At 39.0% G+C, this 20,981-nt stretch overlaps 1 protein-coding gene across 1 annotated transcript in view; it reads right to left on the bottom strand.

Moving 5' to 3' along the window:
• The window catches only part of CLIC5 (chloride intracellular channel 5), a 71,854-nt gene that overhangs the window by 8,516 nt on the left and 42,357 nt on the right, over positions 1-20,981 (bottom strand). Inside the window, exons 2-4 of the mRNA XM_013955610.1 lie at positions 16,467-16,576; positions 16,012-16,137; positions 14,557-14,663 (exon numbers count right to left, since the gene is read on the bottom strand). Coding sequence (XP_013811064.1) covers positions 14,557-14,663; positions 16,012-16,137; positions 16,467-16,576 — 343 coding nt within the window. The remainder of the gene's footprint in view (positions 1-14,556; positions 14,664-16,011; positions 16,138-16,466; positions 16,577-20,981) is intronic.

The raw sequence follows: 20,981 nt of genomic DNA, 5'->3' as shown, positions 1-20,981 counted from the left end.
GAGGAGAAATAACAAAGCAGACAAAGAACATAAGCGTCGATCTATGTGGCCTGAAGGAGCCACTGAAAGGCAAATCATTCCATCCTAAAATAGAAGCCTAGGAAAAGCTGAACTACCCACCAGAGGAGCCTCTCTCCCTCTTTTGAGAATAGACAGACTGGCTACCTAAATTTAAAATAGCTAAAGTTAGGTGAGATGACTCTATTTTATTTGCCTGAAAATATGCCTGAGTGGATCCATCTGCAGGTTGAGGATTTTACTTGTTAGTTATTACAGGAGGAGATGCAGAGCATAGAGGGCACAATAAGAGCAATAAGAATAACGGATTCTTTGGCTAAGTTCAATATAAAAACTATTTGATTTAAGTCAAACCAAAGCAAAAATGCTTAAATTTTTAAAATTAACTAGCACAAACTTTCCAAGCAAACAGAACAATAAAAAGAAAACATGTTTTGGGATGGTTGGTTAAATAACTCGTTACTAGCTATTCAATCATTTTCGTAACACTTTTAAAATGTTAATATTCTTTAAAAATAAAATTTCATTTCCAAAAGAAAAAAGAAACTTGTGTTTCAAAAAGATTAAGAGAAAATATTTTTACTTTTCAAAACAAGTCATGATTCAACAAATTCCACCCGCATTTGCCAATAATTCAGGTTAACCACTCCCCCCATGGTATTTTTGTCAGATAAACTTTTTGTCACAAAATATTTTGTTCAATCCAGAGTAAAATATATGTGACCATCTTCATAAGAAATTACCAGCAAAAGCCCAGTGACAACAAGGCTTCAAAGCTTTCAAAGCCCAGCAACACAAATGCTTCTGTAGCTGTCATCTGAAACCACCTGAGACTGACCTCAGCAGAACTGCAAGTTTCTTAATTGTCAAGCCCATGAAAGTTCAACAAACAATAATCCATGTACAAAATGAACAATGATTCCTGCTGCTGCTCTGGATAACTGACTGATGCTTTTTCTTTTTACTACTTTCTTCCATTGCCTTCCAGTAAGATTTATCTCATAACACACGCAAATGAACTTGGTGAAATATGCAATGAGGGAAAAGAGGGAACAGTACATAAATATTCACAGTCTCCCACAAACAATCTGAGATTTATTTTTCCTTTAAAAAAACAAACCACCTTTCCTGATCACTTCCAGATTCACGGTTTGATATTATATGAGACCCAATACTGTTTTCTGGTAGGAGAGGGAAACCAGCTAAGAAACAGCAATTTAAGGTAAGAAAATCATTCTACTGGTCTAACACTCTGATTAAAGAGCAAGGATTTATACTTTCACTCTCTTTTTTCTCCATCCTGCTCATTTTTTCAAGCAGGATCAACAGAATACTGCAACTTTAATAAATATATACAATGAATAAATTAATCCTTCTCACATGGAAGAGTTCCTACAGCAACATGCATGTCACTAGACTACACATTGAACAGTTTGTGTCCCTCCTTATGATTTCAGTATAACCCTTGAGATTTGAGTGCCTCCTCTGCTTAGCCATTTAAAAGTCAAACGTCTTGTCTAAGCTAGTTAAGTAGGTTCTCTTTCTGCTCTAAAGTACTAAGCATCTCCAAAGGGCAAGTCCTTCCAACTGCCTGAGACACCTGATTTAAACTGGTGTGACTCACTCTGCACACGCCCTTCTCTCTACACCAATTCTAGAGGAAGCCTAAAGGACTAGCTCAGACTAGACACCTAACTTCCAGGGCGGTGAATTTAAGAGAGATGAATCCTACCCTTTGAATATAATTTCACAGTTCACCCAAGTGATATAGGATAAAATCTCCCATTTTTTAAAAGCCATTTAAACACTTAGCACTAACTTCCCAAAGGGCAAGTACATTGCAAATTTGAGCATGGCAGCATCCAATTTCCAAGCATACTTCTGCCTTGTGGGAGTGCCAGCTTTGAGCAGGAATCCAGGGATATATCGAGCAGCCAGTGAGTGGGTAGTGACCAAGCTAGCCATAGGAAATGCAGAGGAGACGGATGGAGGTTTGGCTCCCATACATCCAAGGCATTTAGATGCCTAACTCTGGGCCAAAGGGAGTTTCTGGGATAAGTCATCTCTCCTATTAAAGATGTTCTACTCTAGATAAATAATTCAATATTCACTGGAACAGAGACTTGAGCATGTTCCCACAATAAAGCTAAATGCCCACACAGCCACACTGAAAAGTTGCAATCTGTCTGTTTCTACCCGCTTAATGAATTGATGAATATCTAATTGTGTACACCAAAGAGAGAGAAAGAGTTGCATCTCTCATTCCTCAGGTACTCAACTTTACTGGTTAGGGTTTTCTCTTAGGGGACAGGAGTTCATATTCTTCCTCCGCATCAGTCAGACCTGGAATTTAAAGAGGGATCTTTTACTCCTGATAAGTGTTCAGGTGAGGATACACCTGGAGTGGGAGAAGTCATATGATGCAGGTGTGCACACACATGCAAACAACCAAGCAACTTTCGCCACAGGCTGCCTCTCAGACATGGTCTAAACCAGGCAAAAATAGGCAAATATTTTGCATATAAGTTGGCACATATGTTCTGTGTAGGTCCAGTGAGAGAAACATAGGTGATAAACCCTAGTAGCAGTTCAGCCAAGGTTCTAGGGAACACAGTGCTGAAATACAGTGATTAGATGCCCAAAGCAATCCTAGGAACACAGACGCATCGAAAATTTACTGACCTAAGTGCTTAATTTACTTAAGGGTAAGATTCACCTTTCCTAACTTGAGCCATCTAAATGTTAGGTATCTAGTCCAGCTAGTTCGTCTGGCCTCCTTTATAGACAGTGATGAAAGTTAGGCATCTCCAGAAGTTCTCTCAATTTTACATGAATCAAACTGCATTTCAGAGACAGATTTATGTCTCTCTGTACTGATCACAAAAGGAGCCAAGATGAGTGACTGACTGATGTCTATCTTTTAGACCAACAAACTTAGGAGAGATGATCCCTCCCTTGTTACCCTCTCTTCCCTTCCCTACCCAGCCCATCTACAAACTCTTGACAATGTGGATTATTCAATCAGAGCTTCTTCCCAAAGGTTTGGGATACTTTAGCAGACCTGTCTAAAAAAATTCACGGAAGGTACATTGTTATACACAGGGGAGAGACTGAGTAGAAATCTTTAATCCCCACCTACCCTTTCCTCAGCCAGAGCATGATGATCTGTGGGCTAAAAAGTTTACATGAATTTAGGAGACATGAGTTCAAGTTTGTTCTTCCCAAGATTTTCTACATGATATTACAAAAAAGATTTAAATTCTCTGTGTTTCAACTTCCTATAGGCAAAGTAAGGATAATATCCCTCTTCAACCACCTCAGACATTGCAGAAATAAATACATCAAATATTTTGAGGTACTCTGGAGATAGGGACTATGTCAGTTTTGGAGAGTTGACTGTTTTCCAGCTATGTTGAATCACACAGTGGGTCAATTTTTGCCTCTCCCACAACTAGACTTTCAACCTGGTAGCTCTTCTACCAAACTTGACATTGCTAAAAGCAGTAATGGACCAGCCATGGACATTTGTTTCAGGTTAGAGGGGGATAGAAAGGGGGATATTCTCGTGAAATGCTGCGTGAAGCATCTGAATCTGAAAACCTAGGAATATCGGTTCTGTGTTCTTCTTTCTCCATGTCAGTCAGACTGTAAATATCACAAAAAGAACAGGCATGTCCTTTTTTTTTTGACAACATCTGTCCTACTTCCAAATAACACCTAGAGAAACAGGTGCATTGATAATATCATTAAAAAGAAAATTAAACACACTTTTTCAAGCATCTAGAAAGACTGGCTTTTGAATTGGTTCTAGCTCTAGATTAAAAACTCAGATCTCTTCCTCCACTTTGCTTAGTCAGTTTTACAGTGAAGGCAGAAAACAAATGTAGGATTTGTAAAGTTATTGTGAAGAATGTATTTGGAGCACCTTCAAATGCTGTTTTAAAGAAAAAAACACAGGTGTTAGAATGACACCCCCAAAAAGTGTTCATTTCCAAGTCTCCTGCTAGTTGAAATGACCCTGAGGGCAGGAAGCAACTGAATGTAAAATTACTGGCCTACAAGTGCCCCAGGAAGAACAGTACCTAACTTGCATTTCACAAATCATCTTAACTGTGTAGCAGCACGTAAGTGACAAGCATCGTTTCTAAAGCACATCCCCAAGGGCCTGATGCTGACCTCTGTGATAGTACTTTTGTACAGGTGTCCCTATACCAAGTGCAGACAAGCAGCAGCTGATTTGCATCAGAACCCTGAAAAAAAAAATCAATCCCCACACATTATAAAGCCACTTACTTATAGTACGAGATTATCACTCCAATATCTTGATTTTTAAGATGCTGTGTGTTTATTCAGAGTGTAGTTTTGTTTAACTAGCAAAGGGCAAACAAGATAATTCTGGAACTAACAAAGAAAAACTAACTACAGAATGTTTTTGCGTTAAAATAAGGCTAAAGTTAGCTTCTGATACAGTACAACTGAACTTCAGTGACAGTGCTATGGGGACCCCTTGTGTTCTAACATTTAAGCAAACAAAATTGTTCCTAAACAAGCTGTTGATGCTTGTATATTTAATATCAATTTCTTTCAATTCTATATGCATAGTGGAAAAATTCTGCTTTTATTTACAACAGTATAATCCCAATTACATTCCACAGATTTAAACTAAGTTGTTTCACTCATACAGTGGTAGAGTGAAGATACATGAGATGGAAACTCAGCAATACTGTATTCATATATACATGCAGTGTATCATACTTAGAGACTGGGAAAAGTCTGATTTTCCTCTAGTGCCACTTGTCAGTCTTAGTATAACTTACTGGATCTAAACAAAGTGGCTCAAGATCTGCAGAGAGACAGAGGGAGATGATTATAGTCTAGTGTAATGTACTGTTCTTTAAACTGTCTATTCCTTAAGACAATGTCTGTCCATTATATGGCACTATGTAATTACTAGAAGTATATATAAATTTAGATATCATAGCTAGCAGAACTTGAGGACAAAATTTTAAAGCTTATCAAGTTCCCCAAACTCTCAGTTCACTTAGCAAATCTCAGCCTTAATTTTTTTATTCTAATGTTTCTAGTATTTTCTGCCTTTTGTATTCAAAAATGGCCACTGAGATACAGAACGAATGAGGTGATGAGACAGACAAATGAACCAAATCTCACTCCTTTGCCATTGTCTCTCTGCTTTTGAGATTTTTGTTTCAAGCCCCACAAAATGACATAATCATGATCATCATGATTATGCCTCAACTTAAGATCTCTGAGAGAAGAAGTAGCAAAAAGACTTATAATTATGTTTGAATGTATAAAAAAATTTCAAGTAGCAGTAGGGAGGTCATTTTCCCTCTGTTGCAACAGCCCTGTTGCAACAAATATAAAACACATTCTTCCCAGTTCTGGTGTCCCCAGTTAAAGAAGGCTTTGGAAATTCCAGAGAGAGGTCAAAGGAGAACAATAATAGTGCTCAAGGACTGGAAAACAAGCCTCAAAATATCAGGTTTGAAGAGCCTATTTATTCAGCATCTCAGAGAAGGTTGAGAGGCTGATGTGTCAGCTACTCGCCCAGGAAAAAATAGCTGATAAGCACGAGGGAGTCCTCCAGCCTTGCAGACAAGGCATGAAAAGGTCTAATAGTTGGAAGCTGGACAAATTCAAGTTTGAAATCAGTCTGTTTCCTCATTGTTAAAGCAATGAACAGTTTAAGCGACAAACAAGGATGGAGGGGAGGTCGATTAACTTCCTGAGGTGTTTATGAAGAGATGAAGGCAAGGCAAGTTTTAACACAGTTCTGGGAGAAATGCTACCACTGGGGTGGACAGGGATAGAGTCACACAGGTAGGTCATGGCCTAGGCACTTATGAATCTCTAATATCATCTTTTATGTCTTGAACAAGGACAGAGGTGGATCGCCTGTACTGCCCTCAATGCCTGTTTGCTACGAGCCATTAAGATAATGATCATAATTAGATCTGCTTCGAGACTTGAGACATTTGCAAAGACAACCAAACCTTTCCTCCCAATATACAATTAATCAGACGTGTTATAGGGTTTATCCATGACCATCTGGTCATTCTCTGCCAGAAATGGGAACAGCTGGACTTTCTGCTGGGTGGATCATTGCCTTGGAGTGGTGCAGAAAGTCTTGGCGAGTAGATGCCTCCTCACATGTTCAGAGTCATCCTGATTCCAGATTAAGGCCCAGGAAAGAATTTTCTTTCAGATCTGACTGCCTGAATCAGCAGGGATTCACCTTTCCCTTCAGTGCAGAATATGGACCAGCTACTACAATCATCTGCGCATCTCTCATCCAGTAAATTCCTCCTCTTACAAGGGCATTGTGCACCAAAGACAATTCGTTTCTCCTGATCTCTGCCTGTGACACACAACAGCTTATAGCTGAGGCTATAGGTATTTATTATTTTATTTACAGGCATAGTATTTCAGCTAAAGGACTGAAATACTAAAATATATGTGCTCAATGTGCAAAATTGCTTGGGCTGTCATATGCAGGACATATAATAAATAACCCAAAGGTCTCTCTAGCCTCAGACACTGTGAAATTCTGAAACTTTTTCTGCAGTCAGAAGAATCCAGATATTCAGAAAAGAATTACATCTCCGGGTCTCATTTAGTCACCTTATTACCAGCACCGCTTTTAAGATAAAGGTCAAGTATTTAAGATCTGGTCTAATAAAGAAAATTAGCAACATTGATTTTCAGTTATGTTTCATTCTTCTTTTCCCAGTTATTTTATGAAGAACATTTGCATGCATAAAACAAAAAATATGTTTGGGGAAAAAAGGATTCTGGGCCAGTTCTTTTCCCTTTGAAGTCACTAACAGTTTTGCAAACTGACTTCAGTGAAATCAGGAGCCAGTCACTGGGTTCTCTATCATGTGATATCTTGTTCTACCATTGCTAAATATAAGCCTGTGAACAATTCTCTTGGGGGAAAAAAACTAGCTGGGTGTTTAAATCTAGGCATTTGCTCATATAAGATTTGGACACTTTACTGAGTAAGGACATAATTTCATCTAAATCCTTGCTGAGGGGAATATATTTAAGATGCACCAAGAATACTGAAATAAGTGGAGTTACGCACCAGTGCGAACGGTAGAGCAATGAAGTTAAAACTGAATTCTAAATAATAATGTAATTTAGGCCTCCCATTCCAGCAGCAAGGCGCTTAATTCCTCCCAGGACCGCTGCCGCCAGATTGCTCTAATCCATTTCCAGCTGTGCTACTGCTCCTGTGTGCAAGCAAGGGAGCTCGGCTGGGAAACAGAACAAAGCATCCCAGTTAAGCCAGCAGCACTTGGAGGAATATTCAAACACACAGGGGAAATAATTCCTTCTTAAAAAAAGCGTCTGCCAGCTACCGTTCCTATTGCATGTCTTTCAGTCTAGGCTTAGACTGTGCTTATAGGCCCTGATTCTGCAAAGGTCTTAAGAACATGTCTTAATTTAAGCATATAGTGAACCTCACTGACTTCAAGATATATATTCAGCTGTTTTTTAGGGCTTCGCATACTCTCTCTCTCATACATATACATCCACACACACAAACATACATATATTCTTTCGTTCTCTCTCTCCATGGTATGCAATGGTTTCAAAGCTAAAAAATAGGAATACATAAATTTATAAGAAAATTATGTCTGCTAATACATTAGTAGTAAATATTTACTGTTCCCAGAGTGGCTGCATCTAAGAGTGCTAATCGGGACCTGCACCCCGTTGCTCTAAATGGTGGATACACAAAGACAGAGATCACTGCTTGGAGAGCTTACAGTCTGAGCACATATGGATTTACTGGGAGTTTCAGTTCTGTTTTTGTTTTGTTCTTAAATAGTATTTTTCACCTATTTCCATCAGGACAGCTACATACCTTCCTTAGTAATTTAAAGTTAAAAGGTCTCAGAGGGAGGAAAAAACCTCTAAATGATAAAACTTTCAGAAACTTTCCCTAGTAACGTACATACTTCCAAGGCTAAGATTATGGTTTGTTATCATTTTAGAAAACTGAAAACCTCCTCCTTCTAATGGCATAAATTTCAGTTCTTAGTTTTGGCAGGTCAGAAGATATTGGTCCTTAAACCTGTCACTGGTACCAGACAGAATATTGACTGTGCTAGGCCTCCTGTCACCATAATTTTGAGAAAAATTTTCAAAAAATTATTCTCAAGCAAAACTATTTTGTAAACTGAAGTTTCTGAGCATTTCAGAACCAGACTTTCATTAGGGGGCAGAAAAAAGATAAAGTGCTCTAGGATGGATGATAAATGAAATATCACATTACTTAACAAGTTAGCACATAGCTCTCAGCACTATTTCAGGGGTCTTTATATGAGTGTTTTTATAAAGAGACAGTGCGGAGAACAGTTTTATTAACATATCATGAGTGAGTTATATGGGTCATCCCAAATGAATGGCAATAAAACTTTATATCACACTCACCAACATGTATTTGGTATTTTATGGGCCACAAATGTTGCAGAAAAGCTATTTTACATATGTTTTAAAGAGTGGGTATTTTTTATATTACGACTGGTTTTGTAATGCTGCCAGGCACTTTAGTTACCGCGAGCCCAACAGTGTTCAGCTCAGATGGAGCCATAAAAACTTGTTTAAAATGCTCTGAAATAGCTCTTTTTGTGCTTCAGAATGCCACAGTTAAAGATCCGTCATCCTGAAACAATCCATAGCTAGAAAGCCCATCATAAAGTACGTCTTTTTCTCTAAAATGATTTTAAAATCTATTTCTAGTCTTTCTTGGTTGCATGACAGAGAAAACTTAAAATCATCATGGTGTAGGAAAACTTATGGCTCTACCAAAGGGCGGAGGTGCCTTAGGGAAAGGTGTTTTGCTCCCCTGTGCCTATCTGCTTCTGTAGGGTAGACTAGACCACGCTTGTCAGGACGACACAGGCTGACCCACAGCATCAAGAAGCCTCCTGCCCTCGCTACATGCAAAGGCTCAGGTCTAGGAAGGATCTGCACCACAGAGCCATTATTATTGTAAGTATTCTACATAGGTTTTTGAAGTGAACTGAGGTGTTTTTCCGCTTATTTAAGGAGATCTGTGATGGCTTCTAGAAAGGATCAGAGCACACCGTCCAGACTGTGCACGTGCCTATACAGCGGGTCTGACTCTCTCAGCCGGAACAGCTCCATGAACTCAGTGAATTTAAAGCAGCATAAAACTGATGTAGGTCAGCTTAAGATTCAAGACCTGTATCTGTGTGTGCATATCTCTTATATAACTACACACACAGCACATAAAGAGAGGCATTTCCCACCTCACATGCTTAACCACAAAGTGTGATGCAGCTACTGAAGAAGGTGAACAGTATTTAATCACATGTAAATTAATGATTTAAATGTTCTTTTATTTTTGGCTCCTTGATGTAAATCCAAACCAGACAAGTGGAATCCTCTGGTCAGACGGCTGGAAATTCCAATGAATGAAATCATGTTGGTGGTCTCCCAGCTCAGAGCCTTCTGAAGAGCAGCACAGTAAAATATCCTTCCGTACCACTAATGAATGCGCCCACCCACACTGGAGCTAGTGCCCCCTAAGAACTCAATTCAAGAACAACTTTTTAAACTCATAAATGAAATCAAAGGGCTCATTCTATGAGCCAAAGAACTTACAATTTTAGGAGGAACTGTTAATGGGTGGTTACTATAGGCTGTCCCCTTCATTTGCAGTATACAGGCATGCAAGAAAAAATAATAATCATAATACAGAATATGTACACAGTATTCCAATTAATTAAATTTCATCCTTCTTGAATGAATAGATAAATTGTTACTACCCTGGTTACTGTACAGAGCCTGAGTGATTTGCTCAACATCAACAAGAAGAATCAAAGTAAACTCTCACAAGGTCCTGATTTCCTTTCCTCTGTTCAGACAAGGTCTCAGTCTCGATATAAAACAATCATTAAACAACCAAAAACTTTCAAACTAATTGTGAAAACTTAAGCAATTTAAACCTAAGCAAGAGCATCCAGAAAATCATTTTTAAGACTACTATCACTGAATTCTTCCAAGGACTCCTGTTCTTGTATCAGCCATGAGGTGAATTAACACTTCTAATTTCAAGTACGGCGGTGGAGTCTAGTGATAATGGTTGGAGGACTGAATAACCTAGCTGCACTATCTAAGCAAGACAAGGAACTATGACTGTGATGAGAAGACCACTCCTTCAGAGAAGCCTGTTATAAAATTATCGAGTGACATGGGGGGTGGAAGGAATCAAGCCCGTTGTAATTGAACTGACTTGAAATAATAAACGCACACACTTTCTTTAAACACAGCTTGCCACATCCTGAGAATCTGGAATCAATTCCTTCCCTTTCAAGAAGCTTAAAAGTAGTGGAACTTTGATATGGCATGAGTATGTTTGCTTCTGGGCTTACAGCCCTAGCCAGCCTGTTCCAAACCTTTCAACGTTTTTATATTATAAGACAGAAAAGTTAGCAAAACAAAGATGGAAAAAAAGAATCCGAAATTCAGGGAACTATTAAAGAAGGACAGGCTAGATGCCAAATACCTTTGGTGAGCAAATGAATCATGATCAATAACATATTGCCATGCAGACTTGCACAAGAAGGTTATCACCTGCTTCTGTGCCAGGCATAAAACATAATGGCATGTGGCTAATGAAGTACTGCATGAATCCAGAAAAAAGTACTGTTTTTCTCTGCAAAGTTAAAGCATTTCACTTCTAAGTAATTTTAACTCATCCAGAAAAAATACAGATTTTTCCATGAAAACTTTGTCAAAATCAATAGGTTACTGTGAAACACTTCTCTTTTGACAATGCTGCATTTGTAACAGAAAACTGTGTTGACAGAAGGAAACCTGTTTTGTTAAAGGGATGTTTCAGCTTTGATCGTAAAGCGTATTGCTTTATATATTCACATATTTGCCAGCAGAGGGTATCACACTCTTAGAAACAAATAGACGTATGTATCATTGTGTCCATTTTACATGCAAGAAGCGAGACAGACAGCAGCCCAAGAAATTACAAGTATTGTTTTCTTCAGTAACATTTTTCCCACTTTTGGGAAAAAAAATCATTGAGATTCTTTAAAGCTACAGGCTCTGTTATCAGTGGCTTCTCACCACCTCTCTGAGGACAGGAAACATTTCAATGAAATAGCCTCCACAAAGATGGCATCACTTGAAGTTTCAAATTGTTGCATGACTCTAACCATCAGCCCCATTAGGTGAAACACCAGCTTTGACTTATCTTCAGCATACATTAGGTTCTCATTAATTCTCACGTCCAGTATCCTCATACAGCATAAATCTCATTAATAATCTCAACCACTTAATCCAACTTTTCAGCAAAAATTGAATAGCCACAGGCTGTAGGGAGAGCTCAAGTTTCGTAGACCTCACGATCTCGGCTAAACCAGTATGCTACGAAGAATGATCACGTATAGTCCATCTAACCCACACATCTCACAGCTGGAGATAGGCTGATGTTATAAATTCATAGACTGATTTCCCACACATTAACGAATTTACCCCCTGACTTTCAAGTTAAGGGAATATAATATAAACAATCTGATAGCTGGTGATTTAGGCTACTTGGGATTCAATGCTGGCCTATTCTAAGCCAAAAGAAATTAACACAACATTATATTTGATATAATGCTCTGGGCTGGCTGTTCTGTTTTGGTGTTTTTAATATGTGTTTTTCTATTTGTGTATTCTGATCATGTGCAACTGATATCCCAGTCACTGGTGTGGCTTTCTTCCTTAACCTAAGAATTGAGTCAGTTGTAGATAGGAGACAATATATGATGATTTATACATAAATTCATGAGGATTATACATTTTAATTATTCTTCATTTCTAATTTTGGTAAAACATTGGAATTTATGAGAGCTGAAAGCTGCTGTGTATAGGAAATGCATAACATGGCCATGAGGAACACTCAGTTCTTTTTGCATCTTACCTACTCACATGGAGATAGGGAAAGGGACATTCTCCTTAGTGGTAATTATATTTATTTATAAAGTGCTTTCTATTACTACAGAACTATATATAATTACTTCTGCTCTTATACAGGGAGAACGAGCCATTAGAACCTGTTCCAAAACGGCATGATCAGGGCTAGACCCCAGAGCCCTTTTTTATTGCTGCTGCAATTTCTAAAAATACCAATCAGAAAGAAATAGACCTGTTTGGAAATGTGAATACAGTCATGCTGTCCTTTCCTTTCCTTTTTGAACATCGTCTTTTCACTGCTACAGGAATCTGACACAACTACCTTTAAATTAACTTGTTATCTGCCAGTAAATTGCTTTTACAAAGTCATCCAAATCAGCATTCAGAATAACTTCTGTGGGTTCAGGTGAATTGGAAAGGATACTGTAGTGGGTAAAATGTCAGGCTGGGATAAGGGAAACAATTCTTGCTTAGCCCTTGAAAACTGAAGGCCAATTACTCTACTGATATGGCGGTGTACTTCCTGCGTGCTGCAAGTCTACACTCATAGTCCCAGGTACTCAGAAGTCCTCAGGTAATTTGCTCTGTTGATATAGAGAACATGTAGGTACTGCACGTATGCTGATAGTCTCTACTTTATTCTTCTTGCATTTCAGCGTTCCAGCTGTAAAAAATTAAGCTAAAAGCATTTCCCTTCTTCAAAGGGGAAAGCTGAGTATCAGTATGTTCAGATTGCAGAGTGTCTGGATATCACAACAGCATGAACTATCTAAGGAAAACAGAGTGAGGAAGTTTGGATGGAACAAAGCTTGTTGCTCTCCTGCAGCTTAATATCTTTTTTTTTTTTTTCCTATAACCTTGGTATGCTCTATTGCCATTGAGAAGGATTTTCCTTTTATTTGCAAGAGTACCTAAAACAAAAGTTTGTCAGACAGAGCTAGAGATAGCTCCCATTATTCATACTGGAGCTAGTAAAAATGTAGAGACCTAATCATGAGCACTTTGCTGGGTTAGATTCTTTATCTTATAATAGCAGACAACTGACCTTGAATTCCAGCTCTGCCTATAGCCAGGTGCAGATACACCTAGGATGACCATTTATTACTGGCAGGACCTGCCAACCCTTATGTGTCCAGGGATTTGCATGTTGCACAGTCACTGAGGAACAATACATTGGGATTATGCATGGCAGACACATACCCACGACAGTTTTAGAATCACAGTTGAATCTAAGATTTACAGTTGTGCAGCAGACTATAAAAATTCCTTGTAAATAGCCAAGATATTTTATTTTCACTGTAACAGTTATTTAATCTAACACTCTTGATTTAGTTTCTTTTTACAAGCTTTCCTACAGAGGTTAGCTGAGCATCCCATCAGTATTAGGCAAAAATTAACCTTTTAGGATCCCTGAGAAGTGAAGCACTATAATTTCCTTGTGTTTATGACACAAAAATATCAAGGAGCAGATTTTTATCTGACATAAATCATCATTTACCCATTCTCATCTTATGGTCAGCCCCAGGCAATGAAATACAATTGCACAAATGAAATCTGTGGCAGAGCTGGAACCTGAAAAATCTACTTTTCTCTAAAATAACTGATGTGAATGCATGGTATTTAACATACCTTATGTCTCTGCCTGTGAAAACTAGTAATACAAGGTAAGATGTATATCAGTGAAAAACTGCAAATATTCTACTAGATCATCTCAAGGAATATGGCAGCGTAAATCCATTAGCCTTCATGAAGCAACAGTGGCTTAGACTAGCTGAAGTTTTATCCCTCTGAGGCAAATGTGGAGAAGAGGAATGTGGAGAAGAAAAGCAATTTCATTTAGAAGGTAGTGTATGCCTGTAAACATGCATATCACGCAGGTTCTAGAGGGGTTATTTGTTTTGACGCATAACCATGTAAGAGAAAGTCTGGAGTTTACAGAGTGCAATTACATTTCCTAAAGCAAGAATAAATCGCTTCTTCCATTTAATTACTTTCTGTTTAATGTTTTGCTATAACTTGGTTTACATGAGCAAATTAGCTATACCAGCTTAAAATAATCATGAGAAATAACTAGGGTAAGATTCTGCTGTCAATGGCTATATCTAACAAATTACACAGCATCAGGACATAGGCTCCTTTGGCACAGCCATTCACTGCTAAACTGTTAGTGCTGTCCCTAGCACAGTTTTGGGTCTGGTCAGCTAGCACTCCTCTAAACAGTGCCTGCCTGGGCTGAGTACAGCAGGTAGCGTGGGCAATTACCCATTTCTAGTAAGCAGTATGAGACTCTGTTCTGGTGAGGAAGTTTAGCTGTATGGACAGGAGCCATGTCATGGCATGGACTACTGAACAGTCTGTGGCCTGTTTTATTTACTAGTGCAGATGTAGTTAATTAGACTATGGACATGTGAATTAAGCCCACTGAACTCACCATCCCAAATTGATCAGCAGCAGTGACTGATGTCATTTGAAGACAGTTCACAATAAAATGATTAAAGAATGGCAAAATTATTCAACTTCTAAGCACACAAACACCCTGGCACATTTTGTAATGATCCTACTTACCAGCATTATCCTGCTGCTTGGTATTTTTTATATATGCAGAAAATTTGGAGAAGATATCTATTCCAGCAGTGTTTGATTCCCGGTGCTTGGCAGCCAGCTTAGGATACCTGAAAAGAGGGGAACAGTTTGGAAAGTAACATCTTATTTTTACCAGCAATGTAGTGATGATTACCAATACAATTTACAAGAAGAAAGAAAAAAGCCCTGTACAACAAACTGTAATTAACATTGTCATTCATCTCAAAGCAACTGCTTGCCCAGACCCCCTTAATAATATCTTTGGCAAGGCGGGCGTTTGGACAGTTACACAGTGATGGCTTTACAACAAAGGTAATTGCACTGGTGCTTTATGTGACCATGATCAGTGGCCTTAAATCAGAAGGAAGCATGTATTTCCAATAAAGGTGCAGGGTAGTTTGGCAGCCAGCTCTCTCTATTATGAATGGCAGTCGTGCCTAATTCCCTGTTCCGAAAATGTATTCCAGAATGTAACAGCAAGGAGTGTTAGTATTACCCAGGTGGTGGAACATAAAGTTTTCAGCCTCCAAATTGTCGTTTTTTAAAGACATCTGGTGCAAAGAAATATATTGATTTGAAAGACCAACACAAACTAATCACTCCTACTGATTTCAGTGGGTCTTGGATCAGGGTATATAAAACTTAAATATCTGATCTCCTGCCTCAGGAGTGGCCAATAGCTGCTGATTCAGTTGGAGGTAAAACACTCCATAAGGCACCTAGCCAGTTTTCATTGATTCATAGATTTTAAGGTCCAAAACACAAGCCAAAGAATTTTTTCCCATTATCCTTGTATTAAGTCCAAAATGTTTGACTAACTAAGGTATATCTGGCGAATCTGACACTTTCCTTGGTACTTCGTTCCAGTGGTTAATCATCCATACTGAAAAATCTGTGCCTTATATCTAATCTGAATTAGTTTGGTTATAACTTCCAGTCACAGGCTCTTGTCATTTCTTGACTAGAATAATGATCACTTTTCTGCCTCCAGAGTTTCTTGTACTCTGTAATCACTTCCCCTCACAACCTTTTTGATAAACCATGCAGCTCAGAAACCTTAAGTTTTTCACTGTAAAACACTTTTCCTGGCACAGATATTTTTGTGTGGCAGTTCTCTGCATTCACTCCAAGTTATTTTTAGCACTTTTTGTAAAATGTGGACACCAGACCCCTACGAAAATTTTCTAGTATTGATTTTCTTAATTCTGCATACAAGGGCATCCTGAAATGTGTACAGAGAAAACATTCTGCAGTTATTGGTCCTACAAGTAACTTTCACACATGGAAGTCATCTCACTGAAGCCAGCAAGTTTCATAACTAAATATTACTCCTGTAAGTAAAGATTGTAGGAGGGAGAGCTTTTTGAGAACTCCTTCTAGGACATCATTCATTTCTAGGAAATGGAATATTTACTGAAAAAAATCCCAAGTTCTTACTTTGGAGGTGCAAGAGTCTCTTCCAAGAATTCCTCAATCTTGTTAACGTCTGTCTTGACTTCTCCATTAAAAGTCAAGAAAGGTGGGTGGGTCCCAGGAGCCAGATTGTGTAGATCAGCTGGCTTTCTGCAGATAGAAAAAAGTCATCAAATCATTAACCTTTATGATTATGTAGTCACACAGATATTTATAGTTTCTACAAAAATCTGTTGTTTGTCCTTCTCTTTCTTTAGCAGTTTGTGGTTAGAATAGTTTGAAAGAACCCTGAGAATCCTATTTAATATCAAAACATTCCACAAGTGGAAAAGAAAACCCTAAACCTGAATCCCAAGTATTTTGTTGTGCACCACAGACTCTCTGAGCCAGACGCAAATCTGATTGAACTCAGTGGGGGCTTTCTACAGGACAAACACCAGATCATATAACTACTTTCAATTAAACTGAACAATTTTTACCTTTTCAGGTCAACAGTGGTGACGTTGAACACAACTCCTTTGAGCCAGAGGATCATGAAGAGACGCTGGGAGAATGGACAATTCCCAATGCTTTCTCCATCTATACCAGCCTGAGGGACAGAAAGAGAGCAAAAATAGAGTGCATACACGTTAGTTACCTATCTACCTCAAGAAGGAAAATTGGATGTTGAAACAAAAATACCTAGTTCGACAATAACCTACAGAACCTGTTATTCGATATAGTTTATCATCAACACAAGAATGGAATTACTCCAGAACTTAGCCCTTGTCAGGACCTTAAGAAAAAACACAGTGCCTCCCCTGAGGGCAGTTCTGGCTAAAGAAAATGTCTCTAGCTTATGTCTAACTACATTCACGAGCAGTGTATATCCTTTCAATTTCTCTCACCCCTGCAAGACTGCTTGCTTAATGGATATGCTAGAAAATTCAGGACAAGCTTTCTTCTCCATTTAAGTCTATGTACTGCAACTCCTATTAGTTCTGCTGATATCTGCTTCCCTGTTCTACTAAGACATGTCCAAAATGGGGACATTCAAAACTAGATTTAAACCCAAGCACTCCTAATATTCAAGAGTATTTGCACTAGGACTCCTTGTTCACATCCAGTAAAACAACAGCCTCAGACACAGACAGACGAATCCAGAGAGAAATCTGAATCTAACCTCTTCCAAAGTTCAAGGCAAATTTCAGGTACAACATTCAGTCTGTTCCTATCTCTAGTACCTAATGAGTTGCCTGCAAACCACTGTAAAACAATAAAAAAATGCTGGTGTTAGCATTGAGGAAACAGCCTGGTTTTTTCCTCTAAAAATTTATGGTCCTTAGCCATGCAAATTCTGACTTTGAGCCATGGAGGGATACAAATAACCCTGGCTAAACTGAGCCAAAGCAGTGTCCAAGGACAACATCCTTGTACAATAATTATGCTTGTGGCCAAAGCTTTCAGGACGATAATGGTTTTGATAGATTTCCATTTGAATTTGTGGTACTATTGTGTTTAGAAGATTCTTACAATCCTGGTGAAGCAACCAACCTTCCTTTGTTGATCCATATGGGTTGCATAACTGTATTTATGCACACAGTGCATGTCTGAAAATGGCTGATGAAAGAACTAAGCAAATACATGTTCCTTTTTTTGGAGAAAATATTCTTTTACTCTGCTGTCATAAATTTCATCTTCTCAGTATTGAAGCTGTGAGGTAGCATTTCTGTGTCCTAAAGAAGGAAACACTTCAAATTATTGCAGCTCTGTGAAACATCCACAGCACAACTGGAAACATTTTGAGATGTGTCCATTGCTACAAATTCAAGCCCTCCATGTGAAATGTTTTCAGAGAAATCCCACTGTAAAGTTTAGGGTTATGTAAGGAGCTATTCTCTGGGTTCAGATTTAGATTCAAACAGTCTCCAGAGATATTTGGTTCTGGGGGTACAGTCTGGTTGCACTTCTACTTGAAATTATGCATCTGCTATGTACCTGGCTTTGGCAAGAACCAGCAAACAGAATGGGTAAAAGAGTGGTAAGGTACAAGGACAAGCAGCAAACGATGCCTTTTCTCAGATGCCTGGGTTGTGAGTAGCCTAGTTTTGCACTACTTCATTAATTAAGCGGTTAGCTCTGTTCTGCAAATTTCATGGCAAAACAATGACAATGTTTCCATGGGAAACCAGGCACCATAGTGTCGGATAGAGTAATTACTGCAAAATTATATTTGTTGATTTGGCTTTGGCTTATTAAACCAGCGCCAAGACCTTTTAACTTCTTAGCCTTCCTAAAAAGAGGCAAATACTGCAAGAGAATACAGTGATATGACACCAAATTTCCCTTGGCTTTATTACCATCATAATCATAACCTTCACACTGGAGTCGGCTGAGTCTACAAACAATACATAACAAACCTAAAATTTGTAGAAAAACAGATTGACCACTGAATTAGAGGGCAGAAGAGTCAGACAGAAGGTTTGATTCTAATCTTACCTGCTCTGGTTTTACTTTGGCTTACAACTCCACCGAGACTGATTCACTCTTCACCTGACTCGCTTCAAAGTGAGTATAAAACACTAGCTTGCCAAGTCTTGAAAATACCTTGCAAGAAAGGGGTCTCACCTGGGGCTTGTCTCACAATAACACACAAAGGTCCAGCCCTCGTACAGGTCTCAGGCCTGCATGGAAGCAAAATGCTCACCTGCCTGTCCTAATCCATTTCTTGTGCTACAAGTAACAAATCTCACCTTTTAAGAAAACAGGCTCAGGGAGCAATTCATTTCCCTGCTCTCTCCAACTATTTATTCTCATGAGAGGGGTGCAGAAAAAACAGATCTGCCTCCTGTTACACCTCCTCTACTCTGAAAGGAAACAGTGAAAAACCCTCTCAAGAACTGAGTGGATTAAAGGGGGAAGCGAATGGAGGGGCGCCGGAGGCTGAATGGCAACGAAGGGATGGACGTGACGGGCAGTGTGAGGCTAAGAAATGTAGAATTCCCTGGGGACAGGAGAAAGATGTGGAGCCTAAAAGAAATAGGATTCATCTGGAGATCAAAAATAAAATTAATTGTTAGGTCAGATGAGACCTCCAGCAGCACCCAAGGGCCAAAATTGCCCTTCCTTGGCTTTTCAAAAGGAGTGGGAAACATTAATTGCTAGGCACACATTGGGAATGCATAAAGGAAGTTCCAGAAATGAAAGACAAACTAAAGAAAAAATATGATATGATCCCTTTTCAAAGCTCATGGATCTGGAAGCCAAGCTCATGATTTGGGTGGAGTCTGACTCATGGGTTTTGATCTCATGTGACTGGCATAACTGAAAATGCTACCACAAATCACACAGCAAACTGGTGACAGAGCAGGGAACAGAATCAAAATCTCCCTGGCAGCACAATTTATCCATTAAATTCAGCTCTTTCCACAGAAATTATAGGCCAGGCTCTGTTGGTTTTGTGAATCCTTTCCCATTTGCTGATAACAGCAGTCAGTAATTCAATGTTCAGCACTCAGAAAGAGCAAAACCTTAGTAGGTAATAACTTCAAAGGCTTATCAAAGCATCTTGAGATCACTTGGGAAGTCTATTAACTACCAGGAGGAGATGGGGAAGAACAGAGAACTTCCTAGGCTTAGTCACTTTTAACTTCAAAGAAAAACAGCTTGCTTAAAGCACCCTGGTAGTGATTAAATAAAAACCTATTATGTATCTGCCCAAGGTAGAGGGCTCAGAAACGGAGGAATTAAATAATACCTTCATCAAGATCAAGAACAGTGGACAGAAAGAAAAGAACAAATAATTGACAAACTGGAGAAACACCATTCATCCCTGCTGTTATTCACAAATGAACGTATTTTCTCATGTAGGTTCCCTGAAGCACAGCAAAAGGGATCCACCACTTACAAAAAAAGAGCAAGCTGATGACCTACGCATCCTCCCTGGCAGCAATGCTGGGTATTTCTGTTTTGATGATTGCAACTGGGGGTAGAGGTGAGGGTTTGGGGGCAGAGGTGAGGGTTTGGGGGCAGTAGGTTCAAGGAAACAGAATTTTTAAAACGTGCGCTACAGCTCACAAAGGGTTACAGAGCCTCCTTCTCCCCGCAGTGAGCAGTCACCATTGCTCCCGATGGAGAAAGACCTCACCTGAGAAGACAAATTCGCGTAGTGACTGCGGAAGAGCAAAACAGATTCGAGGATTTGCCGGGGGCTGAACGCTCTGTGGCCAGCGTTCATCCCGTGTAACTCTAGGAATTTAACTAAGAGGCCTAAGGGAAGGGCCTGGTCACCCAAGGTCCCCGTGCAAGTCAAGGAAGGGAAGCACTTCCAAAAGATGATTCTGACTACTTTTTACTTAGACCGAATCTGATGAGTGTTTGATTTTAGGGGGGATGAATCTGAACCCTCAGAACAGAAAAGCTTTTGGAGTTTGTTGAGACAGTATTTCTGGAAAATTATTTTGCTCCAAGGTGGAAACATCACTTTCTGCTCCCTTTGCTTCACATGAACTTACATTTAATTAATTTAGCTACTAAAAAAGATACCTGATGCTTTTCTAGTTAGCCTCCAGACCCACCAAGTGACACAAGGTCATGCCCTGGAATTTGGTATAAACTTATTAGGAAAACTCCACCATCATACCAGCTGCTTGCCTCTATCTGAGTAATGGGAAGAATGAGTAAGATGTTCCCCCTTATTATTTTTAAGACACTCCTCCTTAAACACTTCAGCTATTTTTAATGAATTAATTAAACCTTAAGGATGTTTGTGTGCACAAGAGGGGAAGGCACTGACACATTACCAAGGAACAAAATTAAGGAGGTTTCAGAAAAAAAAGCGTCTCAGTGATTTTATAAGCTTGAGCCATATATTTTTAGCAAAGTAGCTGTAATACCAAGATCCCCTTTTCAGCATAGCTGAACGATGTGAACGGGGGGCTCTTCTCTAGTTCAAGCTACTACATTTCTGTAAGTGAAATAACTGAAAAAAACTTCCTCACTTGTTCCAAAAATAC

This window comes from Apteryx mantelli, chromosome 3 (genome assembly GCF_036417845.1).
Source record: "Apteryx mantelli isolate bAptMan1 chromosome 3, bAptMan1.hap1, whole genome shotgun sequence".
Classification (NCBI taxonomy): Eukaryota; Metazoa; Chordata; class Aves; order Apterygiformes; family Apterygidae; genus Apteryx; species Apteryx mantelli.
The sequence above is the reverse complement of the archived record's forward strand: the minus strand, read 5'-3'. Positions and strand labels throughout refer to the sequence as shown.